The sequence below is a fragment of the Kogia breviceps genome, chromosome 11, assembly GCF_026419965.1.
Source record: "Kogia breviceps isolate mKogBre1 chromosome 11, mKogBre1 haplotype 1, whole genome shotgun sequence".
NCBI lineage: Eukaryota > Metazoa > Chordata > Mammalia > Artiodactyla > Physeteridae > Kogia > Kogia breviceps.
The window spans coordinates 85,458,096-85,476,222 of NC_081320.1; the positions used below are offsets into that span (position 1 = coordinate 85,458,096).

The 18,127-nt window shown below is 32.4% G+C and overlaps 1 protein-coding gene across 2 annotated transcripts in view; it reads left to right on the forward strand.

Moving 5' to 3' along the window:
* Window positions 1-18,127, forward strand: part of ATAD2B (ATPase family AAA domain containing 2B) — a 152,359-nt gene that overhangs the window by 65,372 nt on the left and 68,860 nt on the right. For both annotated transcript variants that reach the window (XM_059079156.2, XM_059079157.2), the window contains exons 14-16: window positions 5,075-5,234; window positions 9,793-9,883; window positions 15,586-15,897. In XM_059079156.2, coding sequence (XP_058935139.1) covers window positions 5,075-5,234; window positions 9,793-9,883; window positions 15,586-15,897 — 563 coding nt within the window. The remainder of the gene's footprint in view (window positions 1-5,074; window positions 5,235-9,792; window positions 9,884-15,585; window positions 15,898-18,127) is intronic.

Below are 18,127 nucleotides of genomic sequence, written 5' to 3' on the forward strand. Positions count from 1 at the left end.
AGTTTACTTTTTCCATATTTTTTTTCCCAGTTGTTCCAGGACCATTTATTGAAAAGGTTACCTTGCCTCCATTGAATTACTTGGCATCTTTGTCAGAAATTGACCATCAAGTTGTCTATTCCTCGACTTGTTAGTTAGTTCCATTGATCTTTAGGTTTATCCTTATATCACTGATTTGATTACTTGGTAGATTTCTATTGAGTTTTATTAGTATAAGCCCCCAACCTTGTTCTTTGTAGTTTTTTCCAATGAGTCATCAGAATTTATTTATGTGTTCATTAAATTTCAGGTATAATTGTAAGCAATGGTTAGCAAGCAGATAAAAAATTAACTTGTTATGTTGGTTTTAGAAATATATTCTCATTATTAAGTTAAATCACCTCATAAGTTGAACATTTAAAAAAATAAGCAAAGTAAGACAATATGGAAAATTTAAGTAAAATTAGCACACAGAAATAGTCACTCTTAACATTGTGTTACATTACTCTTTAATCAAAATTAGATCAAACTGTAAATTCTGCTTTGTAACATACTGTATTTGTAATAATTATTGTAAACAATTGTCATGTTATTAAACATGAATCTACAGTAAATTGATTGACTATATTCTATCCCATTTTATGGAAGAATAAACCTTTAAATAATATTCTAATGTTAGATATGTAGATTGTTTCGGTTTTTCAGTCTTTAGGCTTTGCTGCAATGAATAGCCTTATATCTACATCCCTGCTTGTATTCATGATTTTTTTTGTTTTTTTCTGACAAATTTTTTAAATAATTTATATTTTTTATTGAAGTATAGTTAATTTACAATGTTGTGTTTCTGGTATATAGCAAAGTGATTCAGTTATATATATTCTTTTTCATATTCTTTTCCATTATAGTTTATTATAAGATATTGACTATAGTTCCCTGTGCTATGCAGTAGGACCTTGTTGTTTATCTGTTTTATATATAGTAGTTTGTATCTGCTAATCCCAAACTCCTTTTTTTGTTTTTAACATCTTTATTGGAGTATAAGTGCTTTACAATGTTGTTGGTTCCGTTGATCTTTAGGTTTATCCTTATACCATTGACTTAATTACTTGAGAGATTTATAGAGTCTTATTAGTATAAGTCCCCAACCTTGTTCTTTGTAATTAAAAAGAAAATCTGTTTTAAAGAGGAGTTTTAGGTTTACGGCATAATTGAGAGGAAGGTACAGAGATTATTCCATTTACTCTGTGCCTGCATTGATGCACAGACTCCCTCATTATCAACATGTTTCATCAGAGAGTGTACATTTGTTACAGTTGAGGAACGTACATTTATACATCATAATCACACAAAGTCTGTAGTCACTCTGGGTGTTTTGCATTTTATGAGTTTGGACAAATGTATAATAACATGCATATGTCATTATAGTATCATACAGAGTATTTTCATTGTCCTAAAAATCCTCTGTGCTCCATCACCTCATCCCTCCTTTCCCTCCCCACCCCACCCCCTCAGTCCCTGGCACTAATGATTATTTTACTATCTACCCTCGCCCTTTCCGTAATGCTATGTAGTTGTAATCATCCAGCATGTAATCTTTCAGGTTAGCTTCTCTCATTTAGCAATATGCATTTAGCAATATGCATTGTGACTTTTCTTGGCTTTTTGTTTGTTTCTTCTGTTTGCTTTAGGTTTAGTTTTCTCTTTTTCTAGATTATTCAGATGGAATTTTAGACTTTGATTGAAACTTTTTTTCTTTTCTAATATTGACATTGAAAGCTATAAATTCTTTTTAAACACTGCTTTAGCTGCCTCCCAGTTTTTGAACTCTTATATAATCAGTGTCCTATAGTTCAAAATAATTTCCAATTCCTGTTGTCATTTCTTCTTTGACACAGTGAATATTTAGAAGTGTGTTGTTTAGTTTACAAGTTGTGTTTTTTATCTTATTGTTTCTAATTTAATTTTTTAATTGAGGTATAATTAACATAAAACACTGTATTAGTTTCTCTAATTTAATTTTATTGTGGTCAGAAACAATAACTCTTAAAGTCATTTTAAATTCACTGCGGTTTTCTTTATGTCCCAGGTATTGTCTGTGTTTTGAATTTGTATTCTGCTGTTTGTGGTATAATATTCTCTCTATATATCAAGTAAGACAGGGTTATAATAATGTTATGCAGGATCTTTTGTGTTTTTACTGATTTTTTTTTTTGTCTAGTTATTTTATGAACATTAGAGAGATGTGGTAAAATGTCCAACTATGATTGTAGAATTGTCTCTTTAATTCTGCCAGTTTTTGTTTCATCTATTTTGAAGTTTTGTTTTGGGTGCAAACACATTTATTATTTTGAATGTCTTTATTTTGAAGTTGCCTTCTTATTATGAAATGCCCCTCTTTATCTTTGTTAATACTTTTTGTTTTGAAATCTCTTTTCATTAGGATCTAATGAAATGATTAGATAATGATTAAGCTAATCTAGACTTCTGATGTTTTTTGCTTGGTACATTTTTTTTCCATTAACTTACTACCTACCTTTCAGTGTCTTAATATTTAGAGTATTACTTTTGTGGATAATACATAGTTGGGTCTTGTTTTCCTAACTGGACAATCTCTTCATCTTAATTTGAAAGTTTAATCCATTAATGTTTATGTAATCATTGACACAAATGAATTGGGGAATACCATTTCATGTTTGTTTTCTATTTATGTGTGTTTTCTGCTTATGTTTTTCATTTCTTGCTTTTCTAAAGAGAATATTTGGAGATATTTTAGAATCTCCTTTTTATTTTACTACTGATTTTTTAAAAAAATTAATTAATTTTTATTTTTGGCTGCATTGGGTCTTCGTTGCTGCACGCAGGCTTTCTCTAGTTAGGGCGAGCGGGGGCTACTCTTTGTTGCGGTGCACGGGCTTCTCGTTGCGGTGGCTTCTCTTGTTGTGGAGCACGGGCTCTAGGCATGCGGTCTTCAGTAGTTGTGGCTTGCGGGCTCTAGAGCGCAGGCTCAGTAGTTGTGGTGCATGGGCTTAGCTGCTCCATGGCATGTGGGATCTTCCCAGACCAGGGATCGAACCTGTGTTTCCTGCATTGGCAGGCAGATTCTTATCCACTGCACCACCAGGGAAGCCCTACTACTGATTTTTTTAAAGCTCTTTTATTGAGGTATAATTGATACAGAATACTATATATACTCATTGATATACTTAAAGAGTACACTTGGTAATTTTAACATATGTATTTACTTGTGAAACTGTAAATATCTATACATATAAGGATACATATAAGAAAGGTTCCAAATGGTGGGAAAAAGGGATGCAAAAGCTTAGTCACAAATATTCGCAGCAGTGTTATTCATAATAGCCATAACATGGAAATAACCCAAATATCCATTAGCTGTTGAATGGTTAAATAAAATGTGGTATATCCACATGGTAGAATATCATTCAGCCTTTTTCAAAAAGGAATGAAATTCTGACACATGCTACATGTGTTTATCTTATACATGTAACATTTGTGAACCTCACATACTTTATGCTAGTTGAAACAAAGCCAGACAAAAAAGATCACATATTGTACTGTTTCATTTATGTAAAATGTCCAAAATAGTCAAATTCATGAAATGGTATAAAAGTGTATCAAGTAAATACTAATAGAAAGCTACAATTGCTGTATTAGACAAAAGAGACTAAGACAGAAAGCATTATTATACATAAAAATAGGATCAATTTACAATGATAAAATCTTCAATTTATTAAAAGATGTAATAGTTCAAAATTTATAATTCCCTAATTACTACATTTCAAACTGTATAAAAAAAATTGACAGAACTGCAAAGAGTCAAATTGATAATCATTGTGAGAGACATCATGTACCTCTCAGTAATTAATAGACCAAATGAGCATAAAATAAATTCTCTACAGATTATTTGAATAACTATATTATATTAATCTGATCTTGTGGGCATACTTATCTAAGGCAAATATAGAATGAACACTGTTTTCAAACAAACGCAGCATTTATAAAAATTGACCGTATATTGTGCCTTAAATCACAACTAATTTCCAAAGTTTAGTAATATACAAAATATAAGAAACAAATGACAAAAAGATAAGCAGAGAATTTTATGTTTTTTATCAAGGACTATTGTTATAACTCTAAGTAATCTATGGTATTAGTAAAATAAAAAATTATAGCTAACTGTATATGAACTGCAAACAGAGGTATGCAGAAATCAGGAAATTAGAAAGTCACTTCTTTGAAAAAAATAAAATTGACCAACCTGTTGCACAATTGGCTATGATAAAAGACACTGATAAAGCAATATTTAGGAATACAAAATGTGATGTTATTTTAGATTCTGTAAACATTAAAGGTCAAGAAGATGAAGGCCTAAGCTTAAGAGGTAAAAGTATAAAACTTTTAGGAAAAAACCTATGGGAACATCTTCCTGACCTGTATGAATGTTCACCGCCTTTTTGGTAATAGCCAAAAACTGGAAACAGTCTAAATGTCCATCAACATGTGAATCAACAAATTGGGATCCATCCATAAAATGGAATATTGCTTAGCAATGAAAAGGAATAAACTATTGTTAAACCAACAGTGTGGTGAATTTCAAAATAATCATGCTGAGGGAAAGAATCCAGAAAAAAAAAAGTACTTACTGTGTGATCCCATGTATATAAAATTTTAGGTAATGCAAGCTAATCTATAGTGACAGAACTCAGATCAGTGGTTGCCAGGGGATTGGGTCAAAGAATAGCACGGTGGAATGGATTTTGAAGGGCATGAAGAAGAGCATGATGGATATTACTTTTTTTCATTATGGTGATAGTTTCACATACTTCAAAACTTAGCAATTTGTATACTTTAAATATATTCAGTATATTGTATGTCAGTTATATCTGCAGAAGACTTAAACCTGTTTAGAGTAATATGAGAAAGTTAAATGGAACTTAGTTTTACTTGTGAACATGGATATAAAAATCCATTTGTTTAGTCTTTAAGACTGATAAAAGTTAGTATAAGCAGCAATTTTTGCAACTTTTTCTTCCATTTTTAAAATTTAATATTTTGTCTGAAAATTTTGTTACAGCTCTATAGTGTCAACCCTCCTTGCTCTTATGGATGGATTAGACAATAGGGGCGAAATTGTTGTTATTGGTGCTACAAATAGACTTGATTCTATAGATCCTGCTCTCAGGAGACCTGGTCGTTTTGACAGAGAATTTCTTTTCAACCTTCCTGATCAAAAGGTAAGAGTTTTTGATATATTAAGATTTATTTGTGACTCAATTATAAAATGTATATATATGTATACATATACTTTGAAAATGGTATTTTATGAGTTGTCATTTTCAAAAGTTTGTGCTTATTGGATATCTTAGTTACTACTTAAAAAATTCTTGTAATTATTGAATAATTTAATCTTTTTTGTTAACAATGATCAGAAAGTTTATGATTTTTAGGAAGTAAGGGTATGATTTTTAGGTTACTATAGATGCTTACTTACTCTTTTCTTTAGTTCTCCACATTGTATTAATTCTCTTGTATGACAGGTTATATGTCTCTTGTTCACCAAAGTAGCTTTGTTCCCATAAAAATAACGTTTTTAGAGTAACAGTGGCTTTATGAATAAGAGCCCAGTATGCAAATTCTCATAGTAATGGCTGTAACATCTTATTTAATTAAAAGCAGCAAATGCTATTCATTATAGTATAGTTTTAAAAAGAACATAATAAAATAAATAAGAACATAATTAAGACAGGGCAATGTAGTCATTGACTATGTAAAATGTTATTTAATATGTTATACAAAGTTCTTTTTTCCTATTTTTACTTGGCAATTTTTGGTTAGTCTTTGACCAGTTTAATCATTGACTGTCATCTTCACTGCACATTTATATTTGAGAGGGAAGGACATATTCAGAGAAGATTCTGTATTTGACGATGCTTTGCATGTATTAAACATATCAAGCCTAATTAGAACCTTTATAACACATACCTATATAAATATAACCAAAAGAGAGCAGAGAAGATACTACATATGAATATATATATTTATACACAAACAGACACACACACACGAGCACTTGCTGTTATATGGCTTTGATTTTGTATCTCTGTAAAATGCCTTGTTTATGTACATAGATATGAGAAGCTTAGTGATTAGTACAGTAGACTCTAGGGAAATGAAGGCAATGGCTCTGCTTATAGAGCAGTCTGTGTAGAGCAGTCTCTACCTCATTTCGACAGTCTGAACAGCCACTATATCTGTCTCAGTTTTGGATTGACGATCCAACTTACAGGCTTTTTTTTGGCACCAAGTTTATTTAGCTTTGTCAGGATAGGAACATAGTGTATACAGCATCATTTTTGTTACCCAAAGTGAGCTTCTAGGGCCGTACCAGTGCATAGAGGTACGCTTAGTTATAGGAGACAAGACTGAAGTAGTCTACTTCAGCATGGGGACGCATCAGCTATCTCGTTTGGGACATCTTACAGCAGTTCAAGCACATCTTTTAGGCTCTACTAGTAGATGGGGGATGTGCTTATTAGCTCAAGAGACACAGCCAGTGTTCATTTCGGCACAGGAAAGCCATTACCTTGATTTTCCAATTATCTTCTCTATTGTCCTAGTCATGTAGGCCTCAAAGTCCATGAAGGACTATGCCAACCATAGTCCTCACAATTCAGGTATAGTCCACACAAATCAGAGATTTAACAGTAAACAAGGTCTAGAACAGTACTGTCCAGTTGAATTTTCGGTGGTGATGGAAATGTTCTATGGCTTACTATATTGTATAAGTATGGATCTTGAACATAGTTTTCCATGTTAATTTTAATTTTCTAAGTTTCAAGAAAATGGTGCTTGAGACCTAAACCTAAGATCATTTTTCTTGGCCTGGGTCTGTGGAAAAAGCCTAGACTGGCTGTTCACCTTTTTTGCCTTAGGTAATATTTAAGGTCATGAGACTAGATGATACAATTCCTCTGTCTTAAGAAGCAGTCAGTAAGGTAAGAGGAAAACTAGGAGAGTGGGATTCTGGAAGCCAAGTGAAGAAACTATTATCAATGGGGAAGGTATAATTAACTGTGTCAGATGTTGCTTAATTAAATCACATGACAGAAGATTGGCGATTGTATTTAGCATTATGTAGGTCATTGGTGAAACCTGATGGGAACAATTTCAATTAGTGGTGGGTGTAAACAACTTGACTCAAATATGGTTAGTTTAAGAGAATGGGAGGGGAGGATTGGAGACAGAGAATGGAGATAAGTTTTTCAAAGTGTTTTGCTTTAATAAGAAGCAAAGGATTGAGGTGAGATGTTGAGCAAATTGGGGACAAGAGAAGGTGTTTTGTTATTGTTAAGATGGGAGAAATATCCAGTAGGGAAGGAAATTTTGGTGATGAAATTGAGAAAGGAGAATTATCTTCTTGGCTTGATAGGCGAGAAAGGGGATTGGATTTAATATATGAGTTATGAGAATGACTTTATTTTTAATTTAAAAATATTTGTTTATTTATTTGTCTGCGCTGGGTCTTAGTTGTGGCATGTGGGATCTAGTTCCCTGACCAGGGATCAAAACTGGGCCCCCTGCCCTGGGAGCGTGGAATCTTAGACACTGGACCACTAGGGAAGTCCCGAGAATGACTATAGATAGGAATTTGATAGTTCATCTGTTATAATAGGGAGAAGACAGAATATTGTGGGTACACATGCTGACAGGTGGACAGAGTTGGTATGGGGTATCTTTGGAAGTTTTCTTCTGATTGCTTCAGTTTTCTCAGTGGATTAGGAAGCAAGTTCTGAACGAGAGGCTGACCATGAAGACAGAGAAGCTATGAACTAGTCTGTTGGAATATAGCCTCATGAATAGAATAAAGAAGGGTTAAGGGCAGTCATAAGGTTCCATTTGGTTCGTTAATTTAAATTGATAGCAGTCAGTGTCTAATATTAGCATGCAGTTTGGGAAGTGGAATATCATGACTCTTGCTATTTGAGCAAGTGAAAGTAAAAAACAAACAACAAAAAAAGTAAAAGTAAGTCGGTGCCAAATTTTAATAATTTTGTTAATTCTTCATTACCATAAAATAGCACATACCTTCTTTATGCACTAATGCTTAATTTCTTTTGTTTATCATCATCAGCAGTATGATTATTGTTATAAATGTTATGTGTATATTCAGGAATCCTAAAGAATGAGTGACCTGAGTTTGCCTTTGACTCTTAATAATAGAGGAAGCTACTTTCTATTAGGAGAAACCATATGATTTACTATTCTGTATGCCATATAGAGTAAATTGTAATGAAACATTTCTTGATTTAAATAATTTCTTCTATTTCTTGTTCTTATGATAAAGGAGACTCTTTATATAGAAAAAGAGAAAGGCACTTAAATGTCTCAGAGACCTGACAATAACTTTTGACTTTAGGTAATTAATTTCATTTCCTCTAAATCTTTACTTATTTTGTAAAATGAAGGGATACAGATAGATCTTTTTTGAGATATCTTCCAGCTTAGATTTTTTTTTTTTGCTGTGTTTCTGATTCTCTAAGGGTCTTGAATGAGTGGCACCCCTTCTGCTAATGAAGTCTATATAAATTCTTAATGTCATCTTCTAGACTATATAAGCTCTCAGAATGATATTTTTTGGGGGCCTTGATTTTATATTTTTTTTCTGTTCAGGCAGATATTTCAAGTTGGAAGAAAATATTTGTTACATCATTGATTTATTTTTGGTAGCTGAATGCCTAACTAGAACTTGGAATTGAAGCAATAGCTATTGATTCCAGATTTTGTCAACTTTTTGAGCAAGGTTTATCTTGACAACTTTCAAGTTCTTTTTGTTTTTGTGTTAGACCCCAAATTCCTCACCAAGGCAATAATATTATCATCTTGGTTATAATTTGCTTTTTCATAGTCTCAAGAAACTCAAGTAGCAGTGTTGAGGAAACAAGTATATTCAATTTTAGAAAGCATTGTCTTTCCCCTGAAAGAAGGCAAATGTGAAAAAAAAATTCTGATGTGACTTTTCAGGTGATTATGGACTCATACTTCAGTGTTTCTTTTTTACTGTGGGAGAAAAATAAATTTTATTTAATTTGGAACCAAGATGTTAAAATTTTGATTGTGCTATATACAGTTAGATTTAAGGTGAAAGAATGCTATTTTGAAAGAAAAAAATCAAGGTAAAATTGTTTAAACCTTTGTTTTACAGTGAATTCAATTAATATTTATGGAGATTACCTTGTTATATATTAAATGTGAAAGCATTAACTAACTTACAAGATGATAATGTTTATTATATTTCTTTACTTAATTGAAAACTTCTTCAACTTAAAACTTTAATGACACTTTATGCATATTAGAACCAAAAGGCCTGTGAAATCTAAATATAAGATTTGTTTAAAAGTTATGATTATTATAACACATTGTTTTTTTGTTTACATGTTTTCAGATGGTTAAAATGACGTGGAGGAAAGTGAAATTTAGTTTTGAGTTCTAGTCCTATATCAGTCAGGTAGTCATATGTGCCGCTAGTCAAGTTCCTTTACCTCTCAGGATGTTAATTATCTTAGTTTGTGAAACAAAGATCTCTGCTACATAGCTCACAGGGTTATTATGGGAATCAGAGTTGATGTGGATGCCAAGCTGTTTATGTTTCTTTTAAAATAAACAGTTGCTTTTCTGGGATATGGTTAGTTGTTAAATTTGTTCCATCTAATACATTTTGGGGTTGATGATATTTTATTTATTTGTACTTTTTTCCTTAGGCAAGATGTTATTTATCTGTGCTTTTCTTCTTAGGCAAGAAAACACATTTTACAGATCCATACCAGGGACTGGAATCCAAAATTGTCAGATGGTTTTTTAGGTGAATTGGCTGAAAAATGTGTTGGTGAGTGCTACTGTTTGAATTTTTTTATTGTCATTGTTTGTTCTGATCAGCCTCCCTTTCCCCTTATGTTTGGAATGTGAATGAGTATAGTTGTGTTTTTGTGCAATAGATGGCTTTGCCTTTAAATGTAAATATTATTTTAAACATTTCACTTGAAGTTTGAACACTTCTAAATTAGAATTTTAGCTGCCATTAGGTATTTTGATTATCAAAGCTCAGTGGTCATATGCCTTTCATTGAGTGCTGGATTTCCAGTATTATTACAGTGTCTCCTTTTGTGAATTGTTCCCTTTCAGAAGTTTTACTAAGAAAAATAAGCTTAAACGAGAGGTGAAGGTCCATGTATAGGGCAGGACTGTAGTCTTTTACTTCACAGATTACATGATGGACTCATCCTCATGCCAGTGGTTTAGAAAGAAGTTGAGTGAGAGGAGTCTTCAAGGAAAATACTTAATGACATCTGCTAGTATTTCCCCAAATGTAAAACTCTCCAAGTTAATGTTAAGTTATTCACAAAGTAGAAGATCTCCTACAGAGTGAACGAACACTACTGTCCTAAAAGGATATGGTGAGAGTGTTTTATGTACATACATGATCATACATAGGAGACGGAATTCAGAGGTTTTAGAATTTAGGGTTTTGGCTCTAATTAGGTCTGAAATAAAAATGAATGTGGTATTAAGCAACTGAATATACACACAGGTATTTTTCCTTCATTCTTTTTCTGTCTTTTGTCTATTTTCCTCTCATTCTCTCAAAAATATAAATTAAAAATTCTCTCCACGAACTTTTTTTAAGCATTATGAAGAAGTCCCCCTAATAAGTCCACTAACAATCAGCAGTCTACTTGGGAAAACTTTAAAGTTACCAAAACCAAAAAGAACAACTTAGTTAAAAAATCATTGTGGTCCACCATCAAATAATTAAAACTTAAATAGAACATTAGTCCATTCAGTTAGCTACATCCGAATTATCCTCTTCATCCACAGGGACCTCCATCTCCGAAGCAGCATACCTCAGCTTTTGAACCACAAAGACCTCGACATCTTCTGGTGAGGAGAAAACGTAAATCTCTCCAGCACTACTCCAGTTTAAGCTTTGCCTGGTATAAGAGAGCATGCGCCAAACCCATTTCATGTAAATTTGGCTTGACCTTTGCAAAGCCTTGTGCTGCTTTATGGGAGAGGGTGGTATTTGGTACAAAATCCAGTCTTTGCCCTTTTTGAAATTTGACCCCTTTTATTTCCTGTTACTTTTATGATATTATTGTGTTAGAGTACAGATCAGAATGGGAAATATTTGTAGATTCATCTGTGAATTTGTCACAGAATGATCCTTAACTGAAGTAAGCAGACGTCTTCAAATAATTTCGGAAATTCCCTAAGAGTAATTTTAAGATTACTTTTTTACCCTATCTACCATCTGAAATATTATATACTCTAATTCTTCATCTTAAATATTAGACTCTCAGTTTCCTTTTTCATTTCGAAAGGCCACTCCTTCTCATTTTACCAAGTTATTTATATTTTAGCTTTTAGTCAGTTTCTTAAGTTAAAAAAATTTTAAAACATACTTTTTAATAGGACTGAAAAACTTCTCTTGCCTTTTCTGGGGGTGGCGTTGCTGGTTTAGAATCTACTTATATATACTCTATTTTCTTCCTGGAGAGTGACATAAAAATCCATTATAATTAACTGACTTCTGATTTTGATTGTGACATTTATTTCATTTAAGAAACCAGTTCACATTAAAAAAAAAAAGAAAATGCAGGTCTTCAAACAGGAACGAAATAGTAATAAATTTTTAATTCATTATGAGCTTAGCACTTACGTATCCCAAAGATGTTTTAACATATATGGGGTCAGTTGAATGAAATTTATGCCTAACAGAAGAGTATGCAGTCTTAATGAACGACTGCAAAGATAGTTGACCTCTTGTTAGAGGTGATGGATTTGGTAACTTTTACCTTGAAATGAATTCCCAAGTACTTGGAGGTTTGCATGCATAATAGGTGTGATTTTTAGTAGTCTTCAAATAATTTGGTATCCAGAACATGTGCACAAATAGTAGGAGCTTAAGGTTAATGAAGAACTTCAATCTAACCATATTTCTCTATTCATTTTCACTAAGAGGGCCAAAACAATGAAAGGGTATCTGTTAATGTGGCGTCTTAGCTTGTGGACCTTCATTGTTTGGTATTTTACTTAAAAAGTAACTTCATAACATTTTATTACCTTTCTCTAGTTTATAACCTCTTTGAATAGCTTGTATTTTCATTCTTTCAGACAAATTTCCATCTTAATAGCAGTATTCAGGAATGCATTTTCTTTGGTATGTAGCTATGTGTGTTCATCAGACTATTAGAGTTGTAATGGTAGAACTAGTATAGTTATGGAATTCTTATGGAAGGGATATTGATATTTAACATCAACTTTTAACTCTCAAAAGGCTGTATTTCAGTATTTCTAGAATAGTCATATTGTCTATTTTTCTAAACCAGGACCCTTTTGAGAGTGAAAAAATAACGCTGTTAATTATGACAAGGCAAATGGCCTAAACCAGGACATGTGGTCACCCTTAATATAGCCTATTTAGCCATGGTTGTGATGTACCTTTAATTCTGTTTTAGAGTCTAGTAAGGAAAGTGTGTTATTAATTCAGTAGTTCTCAATTTTTTTGTATATCAGAATCCCTTGTAAAGTTTTCTCAAAATACACATTTATGATATTAAACCACCACTTAGTGATTCTGATTCACTACGTTTGTTAGGAATCTATTTTTGACTCATTTTCATTGTTTATTGAGATGACTAGTCAAGGTTGACAACCACAGATATAAACTAGTAATTCTCATTCACAAACAAATGTAAAGAAGATAAATCCTATCATTTATAGTCTGTTGGTTATGATAATACATGAGAAAATTTACTTTTTTTTTTCAAGGATTAGTTTATAACTAATGATGAAATTCAAACTTTCAAGCAAAAATTAGGATTTTTTTAAAAATAAAAAAGGGGGCTTCCCTGGTGGCACAGTGGTTGAGAAACCGCTTGCCGATGCAGGGGACACGGGTTGGTGCCCCGGTCCGGGAAGATCCCACATGCCACGGAGCGGCACGTGGGATCCCACATGCCACGGAGCGGCTGGGCCCGTGAGCCATGGGCCTCTTTGCGGGTCTCTCCCGCAAAGGGAGAGACCACAACAGTGAGAGACCTGCATACCAACAAATAAATAAATAAATAAATAAATAAATAAAAATTAAAAAGGGATTATAAGCTACACAGCAGTTCTCAAAGGGTGTTCTATGACTTATATTTGTCATTGTGAACTGACAGCTTTCCAGCACTTGAAAGATTTTAGTGATGAGATTGGTGATGATATTAACAAATGTGATTTTTTGACATTGTTAATAAAATGTGTCAATATACAAAACATCTATTTAACTCAGAGAAGAAAATTTACTTCTTTAAATGGAATCTATTATTGTTGATAAGCTTTAAAATTATCTTTAATAAATTAAGAAAAAATGAACAGTACGTTGCTATTTATATTATTATATCAAACATAAATGTTATGGGCAACATTTACTACATAAAATACCTTTTAGTGGCTTTTTTCTGTTCTGCATTATTTTTGAACTTTTTTCTTTTTTAATTTAGGTTTTTGCACTTAAAAATAGGGTCATATAGTATGTTCACTAAGTGTATATACTTTTAAAGAAGAAAAAGAAATGTGGTTTATATTTTTTTGAAGACAGTAGTTTATTCTTTACTTCCTCTGAAATGGATTATTTAGTTAACTGTTTATAACTGAGCTGGTGTTCTACAATTATTTTGTTGAACTAATATAACAGATATGTATGGAACAGGAAAAGATACTTTTAGTCAGGTTCATTCATTGAGAAACAGAAAATAAAATGAGAGACCTGGTAAACTTGGTTGTTCTGAAGAATTATTTGGGAGATTGATTGCTGTCATGGGGCAGTGTTAATGCTTAATCTGCTTATAGTTTTCTGAATTAAATTCTCATAGGTCATATTAAGTTTTCCCCTACCTCTGAATAAATGTTTATGAATATAGTACTTCATAATTTTCATTGAAATTTTTAGTTACAGTGAGTAAGTTGGTTTAATAATAAAAGAAGAATTTAGATTTCTCAGAAAAAGAAAAGCCTAATAGATATTATTCATCCCCCTCTTTTTTGTAATACATGGTAACCTAATAGTTTTACGTTTCCAAACTATAACCTTGAGTTACTCTTTTCTTTTTTCATTCACTCTTTCACTCAAGAAATATTTTTTGGATATCTACTGAATGCCAGGTCAGGCATCGTTCTTGGTAGTTGAGATACATTTAGCGAACAAAACAAACAAATACTTCCCTATTCTTACAGAGGTCACATTCTAGTTGGGGAAGGCAGGCAGTAAACATAATAGGTAAATGATAAGGTGGTAAGTGCTGTGGAAAAAGGAGAGCAGGGTGAGGAGTTTTCTGTTATGTGTAGGACTTGATTAACATGATCATTTGCCCTACTGAGGGATATAGGGATAGAATTTATTATAGATGTGTGAGTCAGTTTGATTTATATGGTTTTGTTCCTTAATGTTCTTTTTCTGCCAGTTAGTCTGGTACTATTTCTTCTCTGCTCGTAGTTTTCCTATCTAATCACCATTTTAATTTCAGTATTTAAGTGTTCTACAAGATCATTGTGAGATATAAAAAGATAAATAAACCTGATACCACTCTTTGAAGAGCTTAGGGACTAATGTTTTGTACCTAGTTTGGGTGGTTCCCGCTGCTGGCATAACTGATAAAGGTAGTCAAATGCAGGTTTAATTGTCGATATAAAAAAACACCATGACTAGTTTGAGGTTTTCTTTCTTTCTTTCTTTCTTTGTGGTAAAGACCTAACAGTTCATATGTTTTTCTATGTATTTGTCGCTCAAATGAATGAAATGATTTCAGAGCACTGGTGGCTTGATCTGTTGTTTAACTACATGATCAGTTAAATATGGGTAATGGATGATACCTCAAAACTCTGTAGCCCTTTGAACTAGATTATCAATCATTTTAAACTAAATATATATATAAAAGGAAGATAATGTAGAAATTTAATGGATTCTCATTCCTTGTAATACCTTTGGAACTATCAGAGATGATCATAACTTTATAGTTTTGGGGGTAATAAGATATTAACCTGCTTGTGGGTTGCACTCAGAGTTAGTAGTAGAATAGTTCTGATTTTGAAGTTTCCGCTCATGTATACTACTTTGTACTGCTCCGTTATATGTGTTTGGAAATTAGTAATATTAGGAAAATTTATAGAAAACTGTAATGTCATGAGGACTAAACTAATGATTGGAAATACTGATGAAGGATTGATATAAAACTATTTTTTTTAAAACCTTTCCTGAAGAAAGATGTACATTATAATCAGTGGTTTTGGCACAAAATATATGACTTGTTTTCTTTTAATGTCATTAGTTCATGTGTTTGTTAATTAAAATATTCAAAACAGTTTTAGTCTTAATGAGTAAACAGTTTTATTAGGTGACTTTAAATGGTCATTTTTCATTTTGCTAGTGAAATTGCACATGATTGATTTAGTATTTTATTTTAGATAAAGACGTGCATATTTGCAAAATAGAGTTGATACTTGGAAAAATGGACTTACCTTTGTTATCCTTTTCCTTTTGTGCATTAGGCTATTGCGGAGCTGATATCAAGGCCCTGTGCACTGAAGCTGCCCTGATTGCCCTGCGGAGGCGTTACCCCCAGATCTATGCTAGCAGTCATAAACTGCAGCTAGATGTTTCCTCAATAGTGCTCAATGCCCAAGATTTTTACCACGCAATGCAGAATATTGTGCCTGCTTCCCAGCGTGCTGTCATGTCTTCGGGACATGCACTATCCCCCATAATAAGACCACTGCTGGAAAGAAGCTTCAACAACATCCTAGCAGTCTTGCAAAAAGTGTTTCCTCATGCTGAAATTAGCCAGAGTGACAAGAAAGAAGGTAGTATAAATTACCTTTTCATATTGTTAAAATGAAACAAGTACAGGCATAAGTAAATAAATTCTCAGTTTTCTTATAAGGTTATTTATGTGTTACTCTTTTGTATTTGCCATGAATATAGGAAATGTATACGTTTCACTGGCCACTGTTTATTCTAGGCCTAGCATATTGTCTAGCATACAGTAGTTGCCTAGTCAGTGTCCATAAAAAGAATGAATGGATGTTTGTTCTGTTGGTTCACTCTTGGGACATTCTGACTATCTTAATGTAGGAGTGTTAACCATCTTTAGAAAAGTTGGCTGTGATAGTATTGGCTTACATTTCTTTTATTATTATAAAGCCCTTACATAAATTGTCATTTATTAATCCTCATAACAATCCTGGGGGTTGGTACTCTTTCTTACTCTATCAAAAATGAAGATGTTTACTTATATAGGGTCACTCAGTAAGTTCTAGATCTTGATCAAACCCAAGGAGCCTGACTCCAGAGCCCGTGCTCTTAACCGTGTTGCTATAATGTCCCTCTGGATTCAACTCATCATACTGTTGTTATTGGCACAGCACTCTGCAGTGCACTGCGCTAATGGAGTGTAAATTACTAGTAGGGAAGTAAATTAGAACCTGATTATAGAAGGTCTTGAGTTCTGGCCTAAAGATTGTAGTTTGGATTTGAGATAAAAACAGAAAGCTACTTTAAAAAATGTTACTCATATACAGGAAGGCTCTAGGTTCCTGTGCTAATCAAAGTAAAAGCCCATGAACTTAGACAGTAATTTAAAAAAATTATCCTAATTTTCTTTTTTTTAACATGTAGTCGGCACTGTATAAAAAATTGTCCAATGAATTATGTTAATGGTAAAACTGTTATATATAGTAAAAATCTTCGATATTCAATGAATTTTGCTTGTCATATATATATTTTTCAGAAACTTTTTAGGGTAGGTTCTCATGAAATATCACATTGATTACTTGATTTCTTAAATTTGTCAAATGAGGAGAACAGATATTATGTATGAGCCAGCTATCTTCCATGAATTGTACATTTCTTAGCTCTGATTTTCAAAACTGAGGATATGTATCTTTTTGCAATTTTTTTAAATTTTTAAAAGACTATGTCACCTTTAGAAGGTCATAAAAATCTTACCTTCTCTTCTGAGAGATTGTAACTTCTTTACTTGCATTTGAGAATTTTTTTATAGCATTATTATCTGTGTTTTCTTACCGTTTTTTCCCCACAAGTTTAAAGTATGCTTTAGTTTCATTTTTTTTCTTCACATGCCAGTGGAGGAAAGAAACCAAATTTTCTTTGATTATTAATAATTGTTTTTTAGTTACTTAGGTATATTATTCTGGATTGTTTTGGTCTTTAATATTTTTCTTAGATAAGTATCCTTTCCTTATATATGAAATTATCAATCACATGGTACTCAATTATTTTCTGATTAACTTTTACAATATTAGTTGTATTAAATACTTGGCTTTTAAAAGCCATTGAAATCTGTCTGCCAGTACAATTCAGTATCTCATTTTAGAAAGCATGCCTCTTTTTTTTCTTTGTTTTTTTGGGGAAGGGTATGATTTCTGTCAATCTTAATTTCCTCCCATTTCTCCTACACATGTAGCATTGCTTTTTATTGAATGAATTCACGCGTTTGTTAGGTATGTATGAATTACGGCTATTAATACTTTAGGTTGTAGTCCAGATAAATTTTCAAGTATGGCACTTTCAATAGGAATTTTAGTTCCTGTTAGTCCATCGAACAATAACTTAAGACCCAATGTTACTTGAATGAGTACATTTTTTAAGATTAGTTGTTTTCCCACTGAATTCCAGAGTCCCTTCTTAACTAAAACTAGATTTTCCTTGAAATATGTGTGTGTGTGCCATGTGAAAATATAAAGGTCAATTTGTTCCTTGTTGCTTTTGTAAGAACTGGGCCATACCTCAATTACTCTGTTAATTAAACCATCTTATTTATATTAAATGTACTGGTTTTGGTCAAAATTAACTTAGAAATTTTTAGTAAGTAGGTGAGTATTTTATGAGTGCCATTTCTTTTCCAGAGTTCTTGTAGTCTCCCAAAATGCATCTCATAACACTTAAGTAGTCTGTAAAGGTGAAAGAATTACATTGGTTCCATTTATAAATTATTCAAAATACTGTAGTTTGTCAGTTTCCTTGGACAATCTGTGTTATTTGATGGATAACTTGTTAGTTTTTGCCACTTGA